The 25,435-nt window shown below is 59.1% G+C and overlaps 3 protein-coding genes across 7 annotated transcripts; 2 read left to right on the top strand and 1 right to left on the bottom strand.

The window, feature by feature from the left end:
• Nucleotides 1-69: 69 nt before the first annotated feature.
• Nucleotides 70-3,067, top strand: LOC125445225 (autophagy-related protein 16-like). 3 transcript variants are annotated; one of them, XM_048518172.1, is made up of 9 exons: nt 70-186; nt 277-334; nt 414-456; nt 669-742; nt 929-1,159; nt 1,313-1,375; nt 2,027-2,090; nt 2,459-2,543; nt 2,628-3,067. In XM_048518172.1, exons 1-9 carry the CDS (start codon nt 96-98, stop codon nt 2,651-2,653), a joined length of 735 nt encoding a protein of 244 aa, XP_048374129.1. In that variant the 5' UTR covers nt 70-95; the 3' UTR covers nt 2,654-3,067. The 3 variants fall into 3 exon arrangements, with proteins under 3 accessions (XP_048374129.1, XP_048374128.1, XP_048374130.1); XM_048518171.1 differs by having other exon boundaries at nt 2,459-3,067; XM_048518173.1 differs by lacking the exons at nt 1,313-1,375; nt 2,027-2,090.
• Nucleotides 3,060-13,267, bottom strand: ARRB2 (arrestin beta 2). Of its 3 annotated transcripts, none has more exons than XM_048518167.1 (15): nt 13,136-13,267; nt 11,875-11,905; nt 10,826-10,886; nt 10,368-10,412; nt 8,908-9,104; nt 8,397-8,456; nt 8,200-8,267; nt 6,673-6,808; nt 6,058-6,142; nt 5,133-5,205; nt 4,717-4,854; nt 4,535-4,621; nt 4,354-4,434; nt 4,206-4,260; nt 3,060-3,739 (listed from the first exon to the last, which is right to left on the bottom strand). In XM_048518167.1, exons 1-14 carry the CDS (start codon nt 13,159-13,161, stop codon nt 4,212-4,214), a joined length of 1,137 nt encoding a protein of 378 aa, XP_048374124.1. In that variant the 5' UTR covers nt 13,162-13,267; the 3' UTR covers nt 3,060-3,739; nt 4,206-4,211. The 3 variants fall into 3 exon arrangements, with proteins under 3 accessions (XP_048374124.1, XP_048374126.1, XP_048374125.1); XM_048518169.1 differs by having other exon boundaries at nt 4,354-4,433; nt 4,538-4,621; XM_048518168.1 differs by having other exon boundaries at nt 4,354-4,437; nt 4,544-4,621.
• Nucleotides 13,268-13,284: 17 nt separating this feature from the next.
• Nucleotides 13,285-24,360, top strand: PELP1 (proline, glutamate and leucine rich protein 1). The gene is made up of 18 exons (XM_048518166.1): nt 13,285-13,809; nt 13,902-13,966; nt 14,048-14,153; nt 14,414-14,563; nt 14,654-14,725; nt 14,811-14,870; nt 15,200-15,350; nt 16,835-16,964; nt 17,063-17,150; nt 18,016-18,104; nt 18,197-18,313; nt 18,446-18,596; nt 19,303-19,447; nt 19,614-19,669; nt 20,620-20,826; nt 20,942-21,796; nt 22,169-22,855; nt 24,166-24,360. The coding sequence occupies exons 1-18, from the start codon at nt 13,285-13,287 to the stop codon at nt 24,253-24,255; spliced, it is 3,744 nt and encodes a 1,247-aa protein (XP_048374123.1). The 3' UTR covers nt 24,256-24,360.
• Nucleotides 24,361-25,435: the final 1,075 nt, after the last annotated feature.

Below are 25,435 nucleotides of genomic sequence, written 5' to 3'. Positions count from 1 at the left end.
CGCGCGCATGCGCCGAGTGCTTCAAAAGCAAACCCGAGGGCGGGGGGAGAAGGGCGCGGTTGGCCACGTGACAGGGGCGGGGGCGGAAGGCGGGAATGGCGCGCGCGGCGTGGAGGCAGCACGTGCGGGAGGCGCTGGAGGAGCGCGATGGGCGCACGCGATGCCTGTGCGGGCTCCTGGAGCAGCGTGAGTCCCTGAGCGCGTGCAGAGTGCCGGGCGGGGCCGGTAACCCTCCCCCCGGTTCTGTCCGTTGACCGGTCTCTGCTCCCCCCTCAGATGAGAAGCTGCAACTCCGCCTGGAGATGCTGCTGGGCGGCGCGGGCGTCGGCGTCAGGTGAGGCATGGAAGAGGCGGGGCGGGGGGCGGAGGAGGCCCCTTCCCCGATGACCGTCCCTTCTCTCCCCCCAACCCAGGTACCAGCTGGAGGTGGTCGAGCTGCGCCGAGAGCGGGCGGAGGTGAGTTGCTCCTCCGGCCTTTGGGGGCGCCTGCGCAGTCCGAGGTCCGGAGGGTGCGTCGGAAGAGCCCTGCTGGGTCAGAAGACCGGGGAGAGTTCCTCCAGACCCGCGTCTCGCCTCGCCCAAAGGCCTCCGGGGCATCTAGAAGGTCCAAGAAAGGTGGGGGGGGAGGTGAGGGAGCAGCCTCTCACCTTTCCTTTCCTCCTCTGCAGCTGCACCAGCAACTGGCTGTTGTCACAGAGGCCCTGGAGAAGACCGAAGCAGAGGCTCGGGGACAGCGTGACAGGTGGGAGCAGAGCACCAGCTTGCTGGGAAGGCCCCCCCCCCAGCATGAGACGAGCCCCCCAGGGACCTTCCTGAAGGGGCAGGGGTGGGGCTGGATCCCACCAGCTTGGAGTGCTTTTCCGGGCTTTGTTGCCCACAGAAGAGGGGAGGCTCTCTCTCCCTCACACGCACGCGGGTCCTCTTCCAGGATAAGGCATCTTTTCCGGGACTTGGGGGCTCTTAAGCACCAGCACCAGCGGCTGCTGTGCCAGGCCTGGGGCTTCTCCCAGGAGGCCGAGGGACTGCGTGGGGAGCTGGATCTGGCCTGGAGGCTCCTGCGGGAGGCTCAGCAGGAGCTCCTGGTGCTGGAGGACCGCTGGGTGAGAGAGAAGGCGCAGGAGGCCGCGCGGCTGAACCGGGCCAATGAACGAGAGGAGAAGTAAGCTGGGAACAAGGGCTTCTTGCCCCCTCCCCCCGACCTCCCAAGGGAACCCTCTTTCCCAGGGACATGAGCAGGCAAGCGGGTCTCGCTCCTGAGGCTTCCTGTCAGTTGGGGAAGCCTGCCTGACGTCTCCCGACTTGCTTTCTGTAGGCATCAGCGGAAGGTCAGCCGCCTCCTGGCGAAGTTGGAGAGGGTGGGAGCCGGAAAGGCGCTGTAAGTGACCTCCCCCCTCCTGCCATTCCTCTGCTGCCAGCCAGCGGAGTGGCGCGATATTGAGGTTTTTGTTCCCAAGTTCAGGGGGGAATCGCAGTTGGAGGAGACCCCAAGGGGCCATCCAGCCCAGCCCCTTGCCATGCAGGAACACACAATCAAAGCACTCCTGACAGCTGGCCGCCCAACCTCTGTTTAAAAACTTCAGAAGGAGACTCCACCGCCCTCCAAGGAAGTGGGCTCCACTGTCAAACAGCCCTGATGGTCAGGAAGTTCTTCCTGATGTTTAGGTGGAATCTCTTGTACTTTGAACCCATGACTCCTGGTCTCTGGAGCAGCAGAAAACAAACTTGCTTCCTCTTCAACATGACGTCCCTTGGGGAGACGGGGAAGCAAACCTACCAGAAGGTTGAAAAACGGGAAGCGGAGAAGGATAAATATTCTGTGCTCTTGGGACCAGACGGAAAGGTCTTCTGAGGAGCCATGCAGTCAGTGGGGGGGGGGGGGGGGCAGGTCTGCTCTGTAGCGGGCAGTGCTTACCAATTTGGATTCAACTCATGTGAACCTCCTGGCCTGTCTCAAGGCCCGAAGTCAGCCCAGTCAGAGGCTAGGGAGGCCCTCACCGAAACCTCGTTTCTCTCGTTTGCACCACAGCCTGGGCCCCAAAACGGCCGCCAGTGAAGCCGGCTGCAGTGCATCTAGGGAGGAGGCTGAAACGGTACGTAGGAAGTCCACCTCTCTACGAAGTGGGGAGGGTTGTCCAATAGCAGGAGGGGGCACAGAACTTAATTAGCAAGGAGCTGAGTGGGCTTCCTCCTGTGCAGCAACGGGAGATGCGACCGCCGCCTGCTACCCAGGGAAATGGAGCCGCTTCCGCCAAGCTTGCAAAGATGTGAGCGAAGACACAGCAGCTGCGGCATCTCCCTCCCTAAGAGGGGATGAGGCCTTTGCCATTTGCCATGTTGCTTTTAAGTTGCTGTGCCCTGGAGACAGGCGTGCAAAGAATGGCCCCTGCCACAGGCCTGGCAGCAAGAGCCAGAAGAATGGACCAGGGTCGTGAGAGTGCTTTTGTGTTCTGTGACCTAGGCTGCAGATGTCGGGCTGGGGCAGGCTACCCCCACAAGCTCTTCTTCCCCTGAGCGATGGGCCAGGAGTCAGCCCGGCAGCACAGGTAAGAGTCCGCTGAATCGCTATGCGTGTTCCCAGAGGCACTGCTTCCCGCAGTGACCTGCTGCTCTTTTTGTCGTTGCTGCAGGTGCCCGTCCGAGAGTCGCTTCCTGAGTCTTCCCCTGAACCAGGAGGAGGCCGAGTCCTCGCAGGCCCGGGGGAGGAGGGATAACGGGCAGGTCTCCGCTGTGCAGGGGGCATAGGCAGCCTCTCAGCACACTTGGCACATTGGCCGGCGGGGTGGGGGGGTGCGTTTCGGGGAAGGACTGTACCCATAACTTCTGCCGCTCACCAGCTTCGAGGACCGCAGGCCAGAGACCAGCAGCGTTTTGGGCCTTTTATTTTATGCTCTTTGTTCTTGTGGGGTGGCGAGGAGGCAACCAATAAACTCACAAATGAGAACTAGACCCGCAAGTGAAGCTCAGGCTGCGTAGCCGAACAGGTGTTTGGGTTCCGCAGTCAGATTTGCAGCGAGGGCCGGGGGCGGGGCCACCAGAATGAAAAGCCAATTAAAACGTTATTATCTGAGTTACTTTATTGTATTCCATTCTCCTTTGTACAGAAGTGGTGGCTCGCACCCTTGACCCCCCCCCCCGCTGCAGCTGTCAGTGTCCAGCTGGTGGACGGGGGGGTCGGGGGGGGGGTGCTGGCTGCCATTGGCCCGTGCCCCTCCCGCCTGGGGCATCAGACTCTGGCAAAGCCTCCGAGGAAGAGGCAGGCAGGTAGGCGGGCGACAGCCCCGGCTAAAGAGCTGGTCCAACAAACTATGGCCCACTGGGTGGGGGAGATTCACATGGCAGGCCAGGAAGCGAATTAATGCCCACGAAGGACTCCAGTGCATGGAGGGGGGGAGGGGAAGAGTTGTCCTTAGACATTAAAATCCACCTGGAAAACAGTGTGGCGGGGGGGGGGGGGGAGAAGCTGGACACCCAACGAGCCCCCCCAGGTAGTCATATTTAACATCCCCCTGTACAGCACAAAAGACACAAGATGGGGAGGGGAAAGGGCTCCTGCCATGGGGGGGGGAGGGGAGATGGAATAAGAAAACACTGCGGGGGGTGGCCTTGCCCCTCCCTTGGTCTGGGTGGGGGCGGGGCTACTTCCTAGCAGAAATGGTCATCGTCTTCCTTGTCATCCTTGAGGCCCTTCAAGCGGAGGCGGGCAAAGTCCTCGAAGACGATGTCGTCATCTTGCCCAAAGCTGGCAGGGGGTGGGTGGGGGAACACAAGATAAGAGGCACCTGTTAGTCAGCCGTGTCACTTAAACGCTGAGGCCGACCATGGGGTTGACTGGTCAGTGGGGCCCACTGGCTGACTCCACCCCCACCCCCCACCCCCTCGGGCCACCAGACCTGGCCATTGTACCAGAGGGGCATTTCCGCAGTAGTTTGGTGAGGCACCCAGAGCTGACCAAGAGAGAGGCGAGGAATGCCAGGCAGCTGGCACAGAAATGGCATTCTTCCCAGCTACCGTTATGTGGAGCTGGCAGGCAGGCCCCCCCCCCCCCCCCGAGAAAGCCCAGACTGCATTTCTCCCAGGGGCTTCTTAGACTGAATAGCAAACAATGGCGGGGGAGAGTTTTGCTTCCTATCTAGGTCTGCAGTCTGTCTGTCTCTCCCGCCCCCGCCCCGCCCCCGCGCTCAACAGCAAACAGCGGCGTATCTTACTTGGTTTCAAACTCGATAAGATTGGTGTCGATGGGGGTGTCCATTTCTTGGGCAACTGTGGGGGAGAAATATGAAAGGCAACGAATGAGAGGGCTGTCCCTCATGTGCTGGGGGTGGGGGCTGATTGTGGGCGGGGGGGCGCCCCTACCTGTCTGGGGCTGCAAGGGGGGAGTCTGGTCCGGCGGCTTCGGGTGCATCAACACGAAGGGCAGCTCCACAGACACGTCCCTGTTGCAGCAAGAAGGAACAAGCCCCAGGGGGTGGGGGTCAAGAGAGGCTCCAATGGAGGCAGGGGACAGAGGGAAGGGACGGAGGCCACCTCCCCCATACGCATCTCACTCGACACCACCAGCTTCACTTTCACTCGGTAGGAGACCAGGATGCCGAGGACTTCCTTGTTGGTGCCCTCCTTCACTCTGCAAGACAAAGGGGCACAGCAGGGGGAGGGTCAGCCTTGCCACAGGTGTGTCTCCCCCCACTCCTGAGCCCCCGCCCAGGGCACGTGACTCACATGGTGGAGGAGGCCAGGTTGGTGTCTTCGTGCTTCAGCTTCCCGTCGAGGGCCAGGCCCCTCTTCTCACGGTTGTTGCTGAGCAGGGGCGTCAGCGTGTAGACTCTGCAGAAGGTGGAACTCGCGGCCACCTGGTCACTGCCAGCCGGGGAGAGAAAGGAGACCTCTGGATGAACTTGGGGCTGGAGGGGGACTCAGGCCAACATTTTAGGCGCAGCCCCACCCCCATTCCCAGTGTTATGGAGCATCAGAAGAGGAGAAGCCGCAGTCCTGCTCAAAAGAGACAGAGCTTGGGCCCAGGAAGAAATGCCAGCCACCCCCTGAGCTGCTCGGGGCTAGGAGCGAACCTCTGGTGCCCAGGGTGGGGTGGGGACTGGGCGGGGCGTGTGTCTCTATGTGCATTCAGGCATACTCACTCCAGCTCTATTTGGGCCACGGGGCACTTGTACTGGGCCGTGCTGAAGAGGCAGATGTCTGCATATTGCCGCACTGCATGGTGGGAGCAGGAAGGGAGTGTCACAGATGGGAACAGCTTTTCCTGCCCCCCCCCCAACCCCCACTTGCCTGTCAATTTCAATAAGCCTTAATTACAGGGTAGTAGAGTGACCTATATTCATACAGGGATTACACTATCAGCTCCAGCATGGCCACCGCTGGAAGGGCCGAATTGTAGTCCATAACATATGGAGTGCCAAAGGTTCGCCACCACTGGCATATAACATGATAGTATAAAATACAGTTCCAGTTAAAAAGTGAAAAGTAAAAGGCTTCGCGTTTGTCATACATCCAGTTTACAAACTTCTGACAAAAACTTTGCCACTCTAAGGCAACAATGAAAATCCTGACAATTTAAAAGCATGGCTACTTTATCTGATTCAGTATAATCAATCATGGCTTCTATAACTTGGGATCACAAACTGGATCGGAGTTCTTGGTATAATAAGCAGTTCAGGAGAATGTGTGGGGTGGAATCCAGCTGTCCTATGCTGCGGGGACAGAACCTCTTATCGCTTGGAAGACCTTTAAGTCTTCCTCTGTGTAGCAAAGATGGCCTGCCTGTCACCCCGGAATTTTCTACTCCCCCCACCCCGACGTATGGCTGCCCCCCAAAGAGGCTTCCCAGCTGCCCAAACCTGCAGCAGCATTTCCCAAGGGGGGGGGGGGGGCTTGACCTCAACCTGGAGTTAAATCCAGTTGCCTTTTAAGCCATTCCAGTCCTGACTGGTGAATGACGAAGTTCGTCTCCACTCCTCCAAACCTCCAAATGTCCCCTACCTACAAAACTGAACATCTCTGATCTAGCAGGACACCACACCCCCCCCCCCCCCGCACCCCACTTACCAGACACCTTCACTTTCTTGACACTCTTGCTAGAATTGTTGGTGACGTGGACGTTGACGCTGATCGGTTCACCGTGGTAGTAGAGCTGCCGGGAGAGGGAATCAAGGAGGGGTCAGAAACAGAGTCAGGCAAGGGCCCACCCCCCATGAAAGGCAGCCTCTGCCTTCTACTCATCACAGCAAAGCAGACGAGTGACCCCTTCGATTGCCTGGGACTGAGCAGCCCCCAACTCCAGGGGTCTCCCCCTCCACGGCCCCTGTTGAAGGACCTGAATTTTTCAAACTTCAAAACTAGCAGGAGGGCTTGCCCCCTCCCCCCTTGTAGGCATTTTTCTCAAATGTACTTTACCAAAAGTTGCACTAAGGAAATCATGAGACTACCCAAAATGACTCCATGATATGCCACCACTCAGCATAAAGCAGCCTAATTTTGCCGAAACCCCAATTGGAAGGAAAGGATTTTGTATCACTCAGACATTTCCGCATCCCCCCCCCACCCCCTCGTTGCCTCACAATGGTCGGACGGGCTTTCATGCTGGCCAGGAACCTGACAGATTCCCCTGAATATCCAGAGCGCGTGCCCCTGCCCGTAGCACAGCGCAGCAGGCCTCCCCACCTCCTTGTCGAGCGATGCCTCCAGGTGCAGCGACCGATCAGACATCAGGAAATGCCGGGTGGTCTCTGCCATTGGCTGCGGACCGGGCTTCTCTGGGGCATACTGGACCTTGCGGATCACGAGGCGGACAGAATTCCTGTGGGGAGAGGAGAGCTGCTCAGGTGAGCCTCGCCCACCCTGGGGGGCACCCACATCCCTCAGGGGGCTTGGAACTGGCCCCCCAAGCATCATCATGAAGAATGGTACATTCCCATCTGGGGTGGTTCCTCAGCCGTTGCAATCCATGAAGGATGAATTAGTACTTTTGTTAAATGCTCAAGGGTATTACATTGCTTATTAGTCTGTAGGGTGTATTCTATGTTAACCTGTTTTTCTTTTATTCTGTATTGCTGTTGCTATAATAGCGGTGTTATGCATGTAATACAACTGCAGTTAGCAGGTCTCTGTATTAGGTAGAGATGATTGATATTGCTTCATCACACAGCCCTTCTATGTACGGATAGCTGAAGTATGTAGACTTGGGGCCTACAAATTTCATCTTTGGAAGGGTTGTGTGATGAAGCAATATCAATCATCTCTAATACAGAGACCTGCTAACTACAGTTGTATTACATGCATAACACTGTTATTACAGCAACAACACAGAATAAAAGAAAATCAGGTTAACATAGAATATACGTCTTGTTCCACCAGGAGAGGTGAGGGAGGGCAAATGTTATTCAAAATGCAGGCTGTGTTCAACATACAAAGGGTGTTTTGTGCCCTGTGGGAGCTGGCCCCATTTTGAAGAGCGGAGCCACAGACTTGGCCCATCTCTATAATGTTTTAGGACATTTATTGTTTTTATTGAATGTTATGTTGTTGCACTGCTGCCCAAAGCCCCTTCTGGAGATGGGCAGGGTAAAAATCTAATAAATAAGTGAGCTGTGCCCTTTGGCAGCAGGGCCAGCTTTGCAGGGGCCCCAGTCTGTGGCGTTTCAGCCCACGTTTTAATTATGTCTGATTTCTTTACTGTTCCCCAGGATTGGATTAATGACCTTTTTGGTGGGTGGCTTCATTACTGCTATATTCACATTATATTTGAAGAGGTTTTCTTCGAAAAACAAGTAAGCAGAAAACATCCTTTGCGTTTGGGCTCAGGACCCCATGGAACATCTGTCCGGAGTGCTTTGATTGTGTCTTCCTGCATCGCAGGGGGTTGGTCTTAAGAACATGAGAACTAGCCTGCTGGATCAGACCAGAGTCCATCTAGTCCAGCACTCAGCTACTCGCAGTGGCCCACCAGGTGCCTTTGGGGGCTCACGTGCAGGATGTGAAAGCAATGGCCTGCTGCTGCTGCTGCTGCTGAGCACTTGGTCTGCTGAGGCATTTGCAATCTCAGATCAAGGAGGATCTTGATGGCCCTTGGGGTCTCTTCCAACTCTATGATTCTATGAAGGCCATCTTCCTGACAGAAAGGGGCTCCAGGTCTGGCCAGCCTCCATCCCAAAATGCCCCGTGTGACCTTTTGAATGACTGCAGCCTCACCTTTTATGGATTTTTTCATCTACATTTTTGGCACAGAAAGCACGGATCTCAAAATCTACTCCACATGCCTAGAGGGAAGGAAAATCCAGAGCCTGCCATTACTCCCACCATCTAGACTCCTGACCCCCCCATCTCAACACCTTCCCCCCATTCTTGCCCCCACTCAAGCCAGATTCAGGCGACCATCCAGCCCTCACCTTTCCTGTGTCTTCGGGGCCTGGCTGCAGCGTGACGGAACACGGCAGATTCTGCGGGATCTGAGAGGGATTGGGGAAAGCACCGTGAGACACAAGAGATTCCCGCCGCCCCCAAAGCTCAGTGGTTCCCAAACTTATTTGGCCTACCGCCCCCTTTCCAGAAAAAATATTACTTGGCATCCCCTGGACATTAATTTTTTAAAAATTTTAATAGCAATTAAACAGAAAGATCTATGTATTCATGTTTCTACCTGGGGCCATCACCGCCCCCCTGGATCGCTGCAGCACCCACCAGGGGGCGGTGGCGCCCACTTTGGGAATCACTGCTCTAGCTGAAGGACGAGGAGGGGGCTAAGGAAAGGAAAGGGGATCTGCCTGGGATGGAAAGGCCTCACCCATAGCTCCTTTGCCAGAGCATCTTGGGAGATGAGTTAGAAGTCTAATAAGTGGTCAGGTTGGGGCCAAGGGAGATTGTGTGTGTGTGTGTGTGTGTGTGTGTGTGACAGCTTACAATGAAACTGAAGGGGTAGGCATTGGCACCCAGTTTCCGCAGCAGCCGTTCCTGCAGCCGGGTAAGAGGTTCGGGGGCTTCCTCAGCAGGCGGGAAGGCCTGCCACGAAGCCAAGAACAGGTCCTTGCGGAAGGAGAGCCCCAGCACGTCCAGGTCCTCACGCCCATAGCGGAAGGCGCACGTCAGCGTCACGAACACTGTAAGGAGGCAGGTGGCACAGTCAGCAGTGCAATATTCCTGCACGCCCCCAGCAACTCTCAGGTCATCCCCCTAGCTAAGGTGTTGGAGCAAAGTTAAAGGAAAAGGCTCTGTTAAGTGGTGCATGCAGAACTCTCTGTTTTGCAAAAAGAGGACATGTTATTTCTATTCGGCAATCAGAAATCTGGGGATTGTGTAGATCCCATAGTACAGTGGTGGCGAACCTATGGCATGGGTGCTAGAGGTGGTACTCAGAGCTCTCTCTGTGGGCACGTGCAAACAGAGTGCCCCCTCCCCACATACATCTAGGCTGGCCTGGGCCACTGGGCTCGATTATTAGCATTAAACCTAAGACCTAGTTTGGGGGAAGCAGTGTAGGTAACCCTGTTAAGCGCTGTTAAACCCCACTGATTTTCTTGCGAAGGACTAAAGCTCAATCCCTTACCTGGGAGTAAGCTCGGTTGCTGGCAATGGGGCTTGCTTCTGAGTAAACCCTCCTTGGGTCGTGATTCACCCGTTGGAAGAGTTGCACAGTTGCTTCAAAGCAAAACCACCGACTACCACCAAGCTTACTCCTGAGTAACACAAGCCTCGAAGCCAACTGTTTTTCCTAAACTAAAACCTCAGTATTCAGGTTAAATTGCCATGTTGGCACTTTGCGTTAAATAAGTGGGCTTTGGGTTGCAATTTGGGCACTCGGTCTCGAAACAGTTCGCCAACATTGCCATAGTACATACCTTACTCTACTGCCCTCTTTATACTGCACTTAGAATAAAACTGCTATCGATGCTGTTAGCTAAAAATGAGCATGCTTCCAATTCGCAGAAGATCGTCGTCTTAGACAATACCAGCAATGACATAACTGATTCTGTAGCCAGATTTCTGGACTTATTTATAATTCAGAGTTCCAAGTGTAAACCTGACTAATACCTCCTTCCTCTCCTTCCTTTTTAATTTTTTTTAAAAATTATTACTATTTTTCTTCTCTTTTGTCTGGCCTGAATGAACCTATTGTTTATGGAGACGTACTGTTATGCCAACAAAGGTGGTTGATGTTGAACTTCCTGCTACCGAAAGCACCTCTTTTGTACGGGTGGACTGGCCCTTTAACTGAAAGTTCCCAGGAGGCCGCTGTCCCGTGGGCAGGTGGGGCAATCTGAGCTAACAGCTGCTTGGCGAACCCACTGAGCCTCCGGTCACATCCATCCCCTCGTGGAAAAGTGTCCCAACACCGAGGCAAGCAGCTCACCAGCGGCACTTACCCTTCCGATCCTTGAGGTATTCAGGATCCACAAGGACCACCCCATCTGGAACATGGAAGGGGGGAGAAATGAAAGGCAGGCAGGCAGACTCCCGTGCCCAGTCCCGCCTTGCCGGGCCTGGACTGGGGCAGCCCCACAGCAAAGCTCCCCCCACCCCCAGATGTAGTATTCCTCTTTCCCTTGGCCAGTGGAAGCACAAATTCTCCAGCCCCTTTGCTCTCAAGAACCCTGGAATCCACCCAACCTTCCCAGATTTCACTCTGCAGCTTCCTGAAGGATCTTGTGGAACCCAGAAGCCGGCTCCTTGCTCCTCCATAAGGCATGGGAGGCTGAGGCCCCAGCCACAAGAGTGGGGGTGGGGGTGGACTGGAGGGCAGGCAGGTAGGAGGGGGGCAGGAGAAAGAGCCCCTTCCTGCCAGAGCTGGAGCCCCATTCCACAGTGCCCCGTCCCCTCTCACCAACGGGGTCGACTCTGTCCAGGTGGTCCACAAAGTCCCGCTTCCCCAGGTAGACGGTGAGCTGGAGAGAAGAAAGGCCATCAGGTGGGGAACTGGCCCAAGGAGGCTTTTGGGGCACTCTCCTCCCCCACCCAGATCTTCCTACGGGTGCTCAGAGCCAAACTCAAGGCTCTCAAGAAGGCTCGCCCCCCCCCCCGCCAGAAGCCCCCCCCCCCCCGGTCTGCCCAGCTGCTTCGGATAAACACACAAGCACTCAAATACTCTGCAATGAATTTGGTCCCATTCGAGGCTTCCATTCTGCACCCTGTTCCTGTCCCCCCCCCCCCCAAAAAAAAACCCCCAGGGAATTTCAGACCACTTAAATGCCCCTGAGTGTCACCTTCCTGCCCCGGCACCCTGGCTGCCTGGACCTATTCCCTGTGTCCCCCTGGGAGTCTCTGCCAGGCACCCCCAGAGAGAGGGAGGGCAGCCAATCGGACAGAGGGCAGCTCCATAGAGACAAGGGGAAGGAGTAACCCAATCTGGTCCAGGGAGAAGCAGGAGGCCCAGAGGGATCCCCAGCTGCTGCCCCTCAAATCTGGGGGTCCCCTCCTCCTCCCGGCTGCCCAGCGATACACAGCAGCCAAGCACTGCCGGTCCTCTGGCGCACAATGGCCCAAACTCCCGCGTAACAGCAAGACTGGTGTCCTCTCACGCACAGCGGGGCACAATGCTGGGGAGGGGGTGGGGATCGCTGGGGAGGGGGTGGGGATCCAGCAACTTTGCCCCCTTGCCCACGACAGGGCTGTGGTGTGGCAGCTCAGTGCCTGCCCCCCCCCCCCCCAGTGCCCAACAGTCAAGTTCTGAGGTGAGGAGGAGGAGGAGCCCGGAGGCCCCAGCCTGCCTGCGCCACACGAGCTGCTCGGGGAGGAAGGAAACGGGGGTGGGGGCGGAAGAGAGACAGGAAACCCACAAGTGAGGATGGGGCAGCCTTGTGATCTCAGAGGGAGGCCAGGAGGACAAAACACACACACACACACACACTGGCTGAGGGGGGGGAGGGGGCTCACCTTGCAGTTGGGGCTGGATTTCTTGAAGACCCTTGAAGGGGGGAGAACAGGTGGGGTCAAAAACAAGGAAGCACGTCTGCTCCTCTGCTCCCTCCCCCCAGACCTGGGACTCCTTGCAAGACCAGCCCCTCCCCAGATAATTCAGGCTCTGGGCACAGGTTGGGCTCCCCCCCCCCTCCATCCAGCTTGCTGGAGAGTGCATGGAGGGATAATCAACAGCCTGCGTTGCTGTGGGAACCGCATCAGGACCGGGCGTCCCCGTGGCAACGGGGGGGGGGGGAGGGAGCAGCTGCGGCCCTCCTTGTGCCGGCAGCCGGCAGAGCTGGAGGGGCTCATCTCCTTCCCCCAATTTGTTTCCAAAATGCGTGCTGTTGTGGGGGGGGGGGACTGTGTTTTACGCTCCAGCAATCCTGGGAAGTGGGGGGCAGGGGAGGCCCGGCCCAGCCAGCTGCCAGGAGGAGGGTCTTCGCCACAGAGCCCCTTGCTGCCCTCCTTCCCCCTCGAGGGCAATGATGGACGACCACCTCCTTTATTCCCCCAGGAGAGGCTCTGGCTTAGCCAAGAGCAAAACTTTCAGTTCCCCCGGGGGGGGGGGGGGCGTGCCTGTCCGTCTAGCCAGAGGGCCCCCCCCCCCGACCTTCTTCCCCGCAGAGCAGGCTGGCGCTGGAGCCACCTGGAGAGAATTGCCATGAAAAGGGAGGGGGGGATGCCAAGGGAGTCCCCCCCCCAAGTTGTTTACTGCCTTCAGATGCCTCCTGGTCTCAGCGGGCTTCACTTCCCCTTTCCGTGGCCGACCGGGGACATCGAGGCCCGCTGCCAGCTCCACGGGCCCCCTGCCCAGGGCCGCTCGGTGCCCGCCGGAGACGGGCGAGCCAGGCACGGAGACCAGCCCGGGGGCACCTGGCAGACCTTGGCCGGGCGGGCGGGCGGGCGGGCGGTCGGCGGCGGGTGCTGCTGCTGCTGCGCGGCCAGGCCCGCTCCAAGCGCCCGCAGCCCACCCGGGCATTTGGGGCCTGCCGCCCCCGTTCAGAGCCATGCCCCCCGCCCCGCCACCGGCGAAGCCCCTCCGACGGCTCCGGCCACTCAGCGGCGCGGCAGTCCCGGAGGCTCAGGAGGAAGCGGCCCCGGTTCGCGCCCGGCGGCGGGTGGCGGCAGAGGGGCCCCGATCCGGTCCCGGCCTGTGCCCGGGCTGGCGGGTCGGCGGGCGCGGGAGGAGGAGGAGGAGGAGGGGGCGCCGGTGGGGGGGGGGGCTCCCGCCTACCTGGTGCCGGCCTTGCTGTCGCCCATGCCCGCAGCCTGGCGCGCCTCCCGGGCCCGCCGCCCGCCTCTACCCGCCGCCCGTCCTACTCGCGGGGCTGCCGCCGACGCGCGCCCGGGATCGTGCCAGGCGGAGCGGACCGCAGCGAAGCCATGGCTCGCCTCCCGCCCGCCCACGTGGGCCCGGCCGCAGCCAATCGCCGCGCGCGCCCGGGGGAGGTGGCGCCGTCGCCGTCGTCACCCGCGGAGGAGCCCCTCCCGGCCCGCGCGCGCCCCCGCCTGGAGCCCGGGACAGCCCGCGGGGGGGGGGGGCGGCGGCGGCGGCGGCGGCAGCCTATGGGCCGAGAGCCCCGCCCGGCGGCGGGGGCGGCACTCTGCACATGCCCCGGGGCTCCCTCCCCCTCTCTCGAGCGCCCGCCCGCCCGCCCCTCGGCCGGCCCCCTCTCCCGGCATGCCCTTTCGCCAGGCTCCTCTGCGCAGGCGCGGGGCGGGATGGCGGCGGCGGCGGCGGCGGCGGCTTCGGCGTGGGCTCCGGGGCGGCTGGTGCTGGAGACGCTGGCGGGGCTGGTTCGAGGCCCGGAGGCGGCGGGGGCGGAGGGCGGGAGCGCGGCGCCCCCTCGAGGGCTGCCCGGCCTGGTGCGCTGCGCGCGGGACAGCGGCGGGGGCGGCGAGGCGCTGGTGAGGCGGGGCCGGGGGGCGGGAGGGAGGGGGGCAGGGAGGGCAGGGACGGACCCCCCCCCCGACGGGAGCTGACCTCCTTCTCCCCGCAGGCGTCGCCCACCCTCGGCGGGCTGCTCGGGCTCAGCAGCGTCCGGCTGGGCTCGCTCAAGACCCGGTGAGTGCCGGGCGGGGCTCGGGGGTGGGGGGCGCGGGCGGGTGGGGGTCCGTCCTGCTGAGCCCCTTCCCCTGCCGGCAGGTTCGAGGGCCTGTGCCTCCTGTCCCTGCTGGTGAGCGGCAGCAGCACCGGCTCCTTCGCGCAGAACTGCCTCGCCTGGCTCCGGAGCCTCCAGCAGGTCATCCAGGTGAGCCGCCCCCGTGCCCACCCACGGCCCCCACTCACCTCCACCTGGGAGGGTGGGGGCGGCGCCCCTGGCCGGGACACGGGAAGCCTCTGGCGGCGAAGCATCATAGTGGGTGCGGGGAGGGGGCGGGGCGGTCTCCACCTGAGTCTCTGGGGAGGCCAGACGGGAGGGTCCGCCAGACTGGGCCCAGCAGAAGGTCCACCTTGTGGTGGAAGGTGTGGGTCTGCTTAACCCCCCCCCCCCCCGCCTGTGCCCTCTAGTCGCAGGACCCTCCCCCCACCACGGAGCTGGCCGTGGACATCCTGCGAGACCTGCTGGAGTATTCCTGCCAGCTGCCGGAACTGGCCCGAGAAATCAGCACCAACCACATCCCGGGACTGCTGACCTCCCTGCTGGCCCTCAAGCCCGAGGTGAGGCCTGGGCCAGGTGTTGGGGGGAGGCCTTGGGTCCCCTCCCCTGCCAATGGGCTCACCTTCTCTCCCCTTCGGGTCTGCCGCCAGTGCCAGATGTCTGCTTTGGAAGGAAGCAAGGCCTGCATGACCTTCTACCCACGGGCCTGCGGCTCCTTGCGAGTAAGTGTCGGTTGTGAGGGGGTTGGGTGGGGGAGTCTTGACTGTGGGTCGTGGAAGGCTGAGCGGTTTCTCCCTGCCTCCTCAGGGCAAGCTGGCAACCTATTTTCTGGCCCGCCTGGATGCGGAGATGCCTCACCTACAGCAGGTACAACTTTGGCCTCATGAGAATATTTGTGTTTGTGTGTGGGGGGGGGAGGGGCTGGGCTTTGAGGGGCTTCCCGGATTTCCCAAAATGGGAAAGTTCATTCTCTTTTGGTAACAGGAATTGGCTTCTAAGGGAGGGCGGAAGCATAAACAGGCAGACCCCCCCCCTTCTCCATGGGGCTGGTTGGGGGAGGCTGTGTTGGTGCCGGGGGGGAGTCGGTCCTCTGGAAGGGGGGAGCCACTGAGACTCAGGGTCAGTGGGTGGCCTTGGAGGGTCTTTGTGCAGCAGGGGCGGGGGGTACTCACGGCTCGCCTTCCTGCCCCCTGCAGCTGGCCTGCGACTGCTACGCGCTCCTGCCCTCTCTGGGGGCCGGCTTCGCCCAGGGGCTCAAGCACACGGAATGCTGGGAGCAGCAAGTCCACTGCCTGCTGGCCACGCTGCACGGCCTGCTGGGAACGCTCTACGAGGGCGCTGAGACAGGTGGGTGTTGCCTGCCTGCCTGGGAGGGAGGGAGTCATTCACGTGATTCAGCCTCTACTTCCTGTTGTTGGGTCTCCGGAGGGACTGGTCAGCCACTGACTGAGGGGAGATGTTGGGCAGATGGGCCCTCGCTGGTCAGATCCATCAGGGCGCTGCTGGTGTTTCCAGGGTGCTGTGCTGGAACATCTGGAACGGCTGGCTCGCCCTAATTTCTTGTTCCCTGCTGGTGATGCAGTGTTGGCCAGTCGTCAGGGGGATGTGAGACCCTGACCCCCATTCAGGGTCTCAAGCAGGAAAGGGCTTTTCCTTAACTTCTGAGGTCCTCGAACTGGACAGGCAGCGCGTGCTCACGTCAGTCCACGCGCCCCTCTGCTGCACCGTGCTGGATTAGACCAGTGAGGGTCGGCCTGGCCCAGCATCCTGTTAGCCGCAGCGGCCAACCAGTTCCTCTGGGGGTCCAGCAACTGGGCTTAATGGCTGAGGCCTTCCCTAGTGTTGCCTGGGGGCACTGGGATGTCAAGGCTGGCGGCCTCTGAAGGCCCCCGTGGCCAGGAGCTGCTGGGCCTTCTCCTCTCCGTGACTTTGCCTAATCTGCTTCCAAAGCGGTCTGTGCCTGTGGCATCCAGTTCCAATCTAAAAACCTTTATTAGGCATAAACCAGAAGTACCATACATTCCAAGTACAAAAACAGGATCATTGTTATATATCATCTAGAACAGTGGTGGCGAGCCTTTGGCACTCCAGATGTTATGGACTATATTTCCCATCAGCCCCTGCCAGCATGGCCAATTGTCATGCTGGCAGGGGCTGATGGGAATTGTAGTCCATAACATCAGGAGTGCCAAAGGCTCGCCGCCACGGATCTAGAACATGGATTAAAACTGTAGCAACTGCTTCAGAAATTTCCACATTAGGGCTGTTCAATAGCTTAGACATTTTTAGTTTGTCTGAGACAAACATAAATTCTAGAGGTAGTAGAGCTCCCAGATCGGTTCTAATATCATTATACCTCGAACGGTAAAGCAGGATATGAGGGATTGAGTCCATAGCATTGGGACAGTACCGACAGCAACGCCCACTTTGTGGGATGTTAAGGAAACTACCTTGAAGATAGACAGAGGGGAATGAGTTGCACCTTGCTCTGGTCATGACCCATCTGCACTTATAATTAATAAGCTGTTCTAAATATACAGCAGGGCTAGATTTCGGGGGTGTGATCCCAAAGTATAGAGGGGAACAGGAGCTTTGTGCAGCACTCAGGAGAGATTGGGATTCCTGGACAGCTAGTTCCCCGTTTTAGTCATTTGTTGTGTAAAGTCCTTCATTGTGTCCATCTTGAATCTACTGCCCCTCAACTTGATTGGATGCCTATAAGGAGGTGGCGTTGCCTGCAGTGTTGAAGAGTGTGGGCTTTGAGGGGCACGTGTGTACGTGGGTCAGGTCGTGTCCTTGAGCTCCTCCCCCCCCCTCCCCGTTTGTTCCAGAGCCTCTCCATTACGAGGGACCTGGGGTGGAGATCCCCCTGCCGGCGCCAGAGGAGGGGCAAACGGGCTTCCTGCTCCACCTGAAGCTGCGCTTCGCAGGCCTGGCCAAATGCCTGTGCAGGATGCTGAGGTGAGGCCGCTCCGGCAGAGGCTGCAGCTCCTCGGTTGGGCTTTTGGCTCCTGCTTTACTAACGAGCTCCCCCCGTGTGCTTTGGGCTCTCGCTTTAGCAACGAGTTCCCGGCGCCTGTGACGGTCCCTGTTCAAGACATCTTGGACCTCGTGTGTCGCAGCCTTAACATCTCCACCAAAAACATTGTGAGTAGCAACAGCAGCAGCTTTGGGTCGCGCTTGAGGTTGGGTGACGTGGCCAGCCCACCTTGTCTGACCACAGCTCCTGTCTTCTGAGCCTCCTGCCCACAAGAGTGGGCTTCAGTTGTGGCATCTGGGGCGCCCCCTCTGGCTCTGTGCCCGGCGTCTCTGAGACTAGAGCCTTGGTCTGGATTGGGCAACCAAAGGGCTTAGAGAACAGAGTCCTGCTTGCCCTTGGCACGCCTTGACTCCAGTGTGGAATTACTGCACCCTTGGCATGGCTTGTCGCTGGCGTGTTTTGGGTAGGTGGTGAGGCAGGGCAAGTTGGGCAGAACCAGTGGTGGGATCCAAAAATTTTAGTAACAGGTTCCCATGGTGGTGGGATTCAAACAGTGACGTAGCGCCAATGGGGCTGAATGGGGCACGATGGGGGCGTGGCCAGGCATTCCTGGGCGGGGCATTCTTGGGCAGGCTGTGACAAGGACGCAGCTGCTGCGCCGGTCCTTGGGTGGGAAACGAATGCACGCAGGCGCAGGCTGCCACGCACGCCGGTGCACCTCCTGCTAGACTGCTTCCAGTTCTGCGCGCTACTGCTGAGAGGAGGGGCGTAACTAAGGCAAAAATCACGTGGCAAAATCACCTGTTAGTCACCCCCTCTCAGCACACACAAATAATGAGTAACCTACTCTTGGGAACCTGTGAGAACCTGCTGGATCCCACCTCTGGGCAGAACCCACTGGGGCTGGGGTGGTGCCAGTCTGCACTTCCTGTTGCTTAGAATGCTGCTGAGGAGGAGGGGGGGGGGGCGGGCAGTGTCTCTGTGGTGCACAATTCTGTTGCTAACTCTACCTGCACCCACAAACTTTTCCAGGGTTGGTTTGGCGACGGCCCGCTGCGGCTGCTGTTCCTGCCTTCCATCCACCTGGAGATCTTGGACTTGCTTTCTGCCCTCATCTTGGCGTGAGTTTGGGGGATTGTGGGCGGGGCGGGTCTCCTCCGTCTGGATGTTTGCGTCAGCCTGACCCCGGCCCCTCCCTGTCCCCCGCTTGCAGGTGTGGCCCTCGGCTGGTGCGGTTTGGTGGAATCCTGAGTCGCCTGTTCCCACAGGTCCTGACCACCTGGAGTGCTGGACGGGAGCTGCTCCTTCCTGGACAGGAGCGCCCGTACAGGTTTGTGGGAAGCCACGGGGCAACAAAGAAGGGCTGTGACCGTTCTTGCTTTGGTGTGGGGTCGTGTCTTGCTAAGATGTCTCCTGTGTGTGTCACTGGTGGGTGAGAGATAAACCTGCTATGTCCCCTCAGTGCGGTGCGGACTCGACTGTACCAGGTCCTGGATCTCTGGGTCCAGGTGGCTGGAGCATCCTCCGGTGTCCTGCAGGGGCACAGACAGCACAGCGAGGCCCTCCTGGGCCACTTGATGGCTGACATCAGCCCCCCGACCGAGACGCTCAAGGTGAGCCCTCCTGCCCCTTCTCCAAAGGCCCTACAAGTTATGAAAATTCGTAGAGATAGATGGTTACGAAGAGGGTCCGTCCCCCCCTCCTTTTCTTTCTTTTAGGGGATTTGTTAGTAGGTGCCACCTGTTACGCTGATTAGTGTGCTGCGTTTTAAGGGGGGTTATTTTTATATAGAGCCAAATTAATTAATATTTAATTGATTTTAGTTTTTGGTTTTATTGTGCTCTACCTATGCGTATTGTTCACTGCCCCTAGCCCTTCGGGGGAGGGCGGTATATAAATATAATAAATAAATAATAAATAAATTTGTGATTATAAACCCATAGTAGAATAAGGATGTATTTCATTTAAAATACGGGGCCTTAAGGAGGCATTACGAGGTTAACCAATACCGGAGGTTAACTAGCCCCAACGTTTGTGTTTACTTTGAAGCAACAACTCCAATATGTATTACTTTGTACATAATTATACTCACTTCAATACAAATTGTAAACGTATAAAGCTGTGAAAATTACACCATATAAATCTCTGTTTATGAACTTGTGTATTGTGCATTGTGGATAACATTACCCACGTTGCTCGTGGTCTAAGCCGTTGGGAACAGATTTGTATAGTTGCCTTCTCCAAAGCTGGCGCCAGTATCGTCCATACCTGCCCTCCCGAATACGGCCTTGATTTTTGGATCTGCCTTTTCTCCTGCAGTTGCGCGAGGGCAGCCCTGGATCTGACGGGAAGCCCAGCGCCCCCAAGAGACCCCGCCTGTCCGATCTGGGGGGCTCTGGGCCCTCTGTGCACCGCAAGCACGACCCCCGGGCGAACAGCGATGTCTGCCTGGCAGCTCTGCAAGGTATAGCCTGTGTGGCCCAGGCAGGGGCATCGGGGGAGTGCGGGGGGGGGGGGGGGGGGCTCTGGAAGAAAGAAAGGGCAGGGGGCACGAGTGAAGCTGGCCAATGCCCCCCCCCCCAGCCTCTCTCTCACCCTCCACCTTCCTTTCTTGGGGGCTCTGATGCCAGGCCTGAGCCGTGCTGTCCTGCTCAGCGGGAATCTTCTGAAAGAACCAGTCCACAAGGTGAGTTGAAAGAGCAGGAGGGGGGCTCTATGCCAGCCGGTGGTCACCAGCTGCCAACGGGTGGGTCTAGGTGGGCAAGGCAGCACTCCGGGGGGGGTGGCAATGCGGGCCTCATCCTAGGTGGCTGAAGTGGGAGGGGCTGGAGCTCTGGGGGCTCTTCTGCTCAGTCCCACTTATTTCAAAGTGGGGGGGAGGGGGGTGGCTGCTTGTGGCTGACCTCTGAGTGAGAAGCTGGTGTCCTCGGGACTCTTTTGCTGCAGGTGTGGGGGATGGGCAGGGTGTGATCCTGGCCGCCAGAGTGGGGGGGGGAGGGGGTGGACCAAGGCTGGGCATTCAGTGAAGCAAACCAGAACCCCAAAAGGAAAATGTCTTCTTGATGTTTTGCTGGGCTTTTCACCCTCCTCACCCCCGGCCAAACAAAAGCGGCCGAACAGTCAGATCCCGAAAGATAGCGAAGTTTTAGACGTTCTTCAGGCCTGTTGAGCCTTTTAAAAAGGAAGGAAGCCTTTTGTCCCGCCTTTGAGTTGCAAGTGGAGCCCGCAGGGGAAGGGCAGCCGGGAGTTCCTGGGGGCAGCAGACAGTGAACGTTCAGCTCTGCACTGCTTGTGGCCTCCCAGACCCACGGGGAGTTGGGGGGCAGGCGTATATATTGGCTTTGGGGTTATTAACCTGAAAAATCTAGGAAATCCTGAAAACTACATATCAGCTTTTGGGGCTTTTATTTGACAATTGCCTTGTCTAATAAACCTGAAGTGTAGACATGTCAAGGGTGGGGGGGCTCCCTCCTGCACAGTCCCCCCTATTCTCTGGCACGTGCCCAGCCTGGCAACTCTCTTCTCGGGGGGTTTGGGCAGGGCAACAGCCCACTCCCCTGTGGAGGGAGGCGAGGTGTTGAGCCAGGGCCCGGAGTTGCCGTGGGGCTTGATTTCCAACTTTGACCCGTCTGCCAGAGGCTGCAAGAGCTGGTGATCCCGCTGCTGATCCGCCTGAGCCAGGCCGAGCCTCTGCCCGGATCCCCGTACGCAAGTGCCGGCTGCCGGCAGGAGCTCTACCGCCTGCTCTTGGCCTTGGTGCTGGCCCCGGCCCCCTCCTGCCCGCCCCCTCTGCATTGTGCCCTCCGGCTGCTGAGCCAGGGTCGTACAGATGCCAACCTTCAGGTGAGGCTTCCGTTTACCTACCTGGGGCCAGTGGCCAAACTTTCCTCTGGTCGGTGGGGGGAGCGTCCTGCGTCCTGCTGCTCCTTTGGAAACCGGACTTTGTTCTCCGTTGCAGGTGGCCTCCTTCTGCGCGGAGGCGATGGTGGTGTGCAACTCCCTTGTGCATCCCCGAGCGCCGTCCTTGCAGCTTCCCCTGGCGGGGTCTTCTGGCCCACCCCCCGGCTCCTCTGAGCTCTCGCCTGCCACAGCGTCCCCCTTTCGCCCCACCCCCCCTCTGCCTTTCCCCACAGCTCGGCTCCCCCCTCCCGTCTCCCCGTCTGCACCCCCCTCGGCGGCCCCCTCTGCCAACCCCCTAGGGCTGCCGATGCCCAGCCTCAGTTTGGGGCAGCTGCCCCCCCGCCTGACCCCCGAGGAGCCCTCGCTCCCGGCGTCTCCCGGCACGGCGGAAGCAGCGGCCTTGGCGGCCGGAGCCAAGATGCGGCGCCCGATCTTCATCCACTACGACAAAGAGGAAGAGGAGGATGTGGAGCTCTCCCTGGAGAGCGATTCTGACGACAGCGTGGTCATCGTGCCCAAGGGGCAGCTGGGGAAGCTGGTCAACCACACGAGCGTGATGGCAGCGCCGCCGGTGGTCGCAGTGCCCTCCCCCGCCCCTCCGGCTCCCCCGCCCTTGCCCCCAGCGGCCCCTCCCGCCTTGCCAGCCTCTCCCCCACCAGCCTTGGAGGAGGCCCTGGCGGAGCCGGCTGTCCCACTTCCTCTGGGCCCCCTGCCTCCTCCTCCTCCCCCCTTGGCGGCTCCCCTGGTGCTGCCGCCTTCCCCGGCCCCCCTGGCGAGCGATGCTTCACGGGCTGCCCTGCTAGAGGAGGGCCCTCCCACCGTCATCAACATCAACAGCAGCGAGGAGGAGGACGATGAGGAAGATTTCCCCGAGGGTGAAGAGTTCTTTGATGAGGAGGAGGAGGAGGAAGAGGTGGGTGCAGGCCCTCGAGGCCACTTTGGAGTCTGTGTGCCGCGTCCTGAGAGCCTTCCAAAACTCAGGAGCCCTGGAAGACACCCCCCCCCCCCGTCTTCCCCCAGAGGCCTATGGGGAGGGGCACTCCATTGGCTCTCGCTTGGCAGCCCCCTTTCGGTTGAGTCAGAGGAAGGGAGTGGGCTTTCCCCCCTGTGGCCCCTTTCAGCACCCCCCAGGCGAGCACGGCTGCTCCCCTCCCGCCCAGACCCCTTCAGCCGCTTGCTTTGGTGAGCTTTTGGGGAGAGGCAGCTGCTTCTCCCCACTCCTGCGGTGAGGGGCCGAGGGGTGCTTTCTGGGAGTGCAAAAGCCGCCTTCTTTGTGCTTCACCAGGAAGAAGAGTTTGACGAGGAGGAGGAAGAATTCGAAGGGGAGCTGGATGAGGAGGAGCTGGAGGAGCTGGAAGAGGAGGAGGACGAGGACGAAGAAGAAGACTTTGAGGAGGACGAAGAGGAAGTGATGACAGAGGAAGAGGAGGAGGAAGGACTGTCGGAAGAGGAGGAGGAGGAGGAGGACGAGGGGCTTCTGCCCACTATGCCTCCCCGGACTGATGAGCAGCCCCCTGAGCTGCTGCCTGGGAAGGAGGAGCCCCCCGAGCAGGTGGGGGAGGAAGAGGAAGGGGCGGGGCTGCTCATGGAGGTCGATGAGGAGGCCTTCCACCCCCCCGAGGAGGCGCTCCTGAGGATGAAAGCAGAGGAGCCCCCCTCGCCCCCTGCCGAAGCTCTGCCTGGTGCCCCGGCACCCCCGCTGCCCCCCCTGCAGGAGGCCCCCTCTCCGCGGCAGCCTGCGCTTGACGAGCAGGAGGAGAAGGCCTGTGTGGAGCAGGAAGCCCCCCCGGATGGCGTGGCCCCATCAGCCCCCTCTCCAAGGGAATCGGTGCCGGTGGAGGAAGAGGAGGTGGCGGCAGAAGAGAGCCATCCTTCGGAGGCAGGGGAGGGGTCCTCGGAGGCATCAGGCACCCTGCGAGGGGAGCCGGAGAAGGTCCCAGCAGAGGAGGAGGTGGTGGAGGTGAAGGAGGAGGTGAGCTGGGGGTGGGGTGGGCCCCTGGAACTCCCGTCCACCCACAGTGAAGGTGTTGGGGGGCAGGGGCGGGGCTGCCTCTTCCCGATGTCATGGATCGTGGGGAGGGAGGAGCAGCCGCTCGGTGGGAGCTGTTAGGTGCAATCCCTGTTTTGGCTTCTGATGGAAACGGCGCGTCCACAGTTGGGTCTATCTAGGAAGTACTGTCAGATCAGCACTCGAGGGAGGGAGGGAGGAACGTCCGTGTTTGGTTCAGCTGTAGGGAACCCCGTTTGTTTCAGGTAGCTGGACAGTTTTAGCTCCCGTGTCTTACAGTGCCGTGTACGTGGTCCGCTCTTTTATTTGTGTAATTCTTTGAGCCCCTGCCTTTCTCCTCAGTGGGGATGACTATGCTGTACTCTGCTCCACACAAAGAACGAAAGGTGGTCCTGCAACCTTAGGTGGAAGCGCAGCAAGAGGTTTCCACTGCCCCAGACGGAGCCTACGCAGTGGCGAAGGAGGTTAAGAGCTCGTGTATCTAATCTGGAGGAACCGGGTTTGATTCCCAGCTCTGCCGCCTGAGCTGTGGAGGCTTATCTGGGGAATTCAGATTAGCCTGTGCACTCCCACACACGCCTGCTGGGTGACCTTGGGCTAGTCACAGCTTCTCGGAGCTCTCTCAGCCCCACCTACCTCACAGGGTGTTTGTTGTTAGGGGGGAAGGGCAAGGAGATTGCCAGCCCCTTTGAGTCTCCTGCAGGAGAGAAAGGGGGGATATAAATCCAAACTCCTCCTCCTCCTCCTCCTCCTCCTCCTCCTCCTCCTCCTCCTCCTCCTGCCTTGGGAAACAAAATTGCGGGCGCAAATTTACAAAAAGGGACGTCTTGCCAGTACCCGTCTGGAGCAGCGTCAATGATCTTTTTACAAAGATCAATATGTAACAGTGCTGGCCTTGCTGTCTTGTAAAAAAAGTGGCACTTAATGCAATTCTCTGATGGGGACAGAGAATCGGAAGGGGTGGGGGGTGAATGGCAAGCACTAGGACGCGGTGGTGCATTCAACATAAAGAAGATCCAGTAGGTCCCATCCCTGACATCTTTATGCTGGAAAGGATTTAGTGGTTTTCAGTTGTGATAGGTGAATAGAACCTTGGTGTTTAGAGACAGGATTCCTTTCTGCAGCAGGTGCTCGGGGGCTGCAGGTCAGGCAAGGTCAGGTTGGCCAAAGGGAAGTTGGACTTTTTGTCCCCCGACCTGGGGTGCGTCTGTGAAAGCCGAAAAACGCAGCGTCCTGATTCTCTGCTCATTCTCTCTCTCTCCTCCCCCACCCAGGCAGCGTCCGATGAGACAGACGCCATGTTGGCTGACTTTGTGGACTGCCCGCCGGATGAGGAGAAGGTGCCCGTGGAGCCTGGTTCCTGACCGTGAGAAGAGGAGCAGCAGAATCACGGGGGTGGGGGAGGTGGGGAGAGGTTGTTTTGTGTTTTGTTTGTTTGTTGAAAAGGTCAATAAACCTCTTGGATTTTGTGTCTGTGATTGATCCATGTTCTCCAGTGTGCATCCCAACATGCAGTTCTCCATGTGGAAAAGTGCCTTCTGTCCCAAAATTCACCAGTGGTGGTGGGGGAGTTGTCGAGCCATGAAGCCCAAGCACGGACTCCTTCCTTGTACCACCCAGGGGAAAGAGAGGGCAAGGCCAAAGGGCTGGGAAGTATTCTCTTCCCCAGGGCACCTGGAAGATCTTTCAGGGGTCTGCAACCTGTGGCTCTCCAGATGTTTATGGACTACAAATCCCATCAGTCCCTGCCAGCATGGCTAATTGGCCATTCTGGCAGGGGCTGATGAGATTTGTAGTCCATGAACATCTGGAGAGCCATAGGTTTCAGACCCCTGACTGAATGATGATGGCAGAGGGGAACAGACTGTTCCAAGATGGGGTTATCCAAGCCATGGAGGCTTTACCCAGAGTCAAGGGACAGTGGGGAGAAGGGGACCGTGGGAATTCATTTATTCATCCCCTGTAGTTGGAGTGCTCTGAGCCTGTTTGCTGGAATTGCACCACGGTCTTGTGTAGTGGCAGGGAGGGGTTGTGGGTGAGACCCTCCCCATCCCTGGAGGCGAAGAGCTTGACATTGCAAAGTTGTGATCTATCATCCCCACACTAGTTTGGGGGAGCAAAGTGGAGGCGTGGCCAATGAGGCAGCTTTTCCAGAGCGCAATTGTCAAACTTGCGCCCCTCCAGATGTTATGGACTACAATTCCCATCATCCCCTGCCAGCATGATGCTGGCAGGGGATGGTGGGAACTGTAGTCCATAACATCTGGAGGGCTGCGAGTTTGACACCTGTGTTCGAGAGGGCAGAGCAGGCCCAGCACACCAGGTAGGCAGACCTACAGCTGGTTTACCTGTGCCCCCCCCCCCCCCCGGTGTATCTCCATGCCTATTGGCTGTCTGGGTCTGAAAAATGGTGTCATTTGCATTTATGGGGTGGAATGGCGGAAGGACAAATAGAACACACCTGGGAGGACGCCCAGCCACCCACCCCCGTTGGCTCCTTCTGCGCTTGCGCGTCCTGAACGACGAGGACCCGCTCACCTCCGC

This window comes from Sphaerodactylus townsendi, linkage group LG15, assembly GCF_021028975.2.
Source record: "Sphaerodactylus townsendi isolate TG3544 linkage group LG15, MPM_Stown_v2.3, whole genome shotgun sequence".
NCBI lineage: Eukaryota > Metazoa > Chordata > Lepidosauria > Squamata > Sphaerodactylidae > Sphaerodactylus > Sphaerodactylus townsendi.
This window is presented reverse-complemented; position numbering and strand designations above follow the sequence as displayed.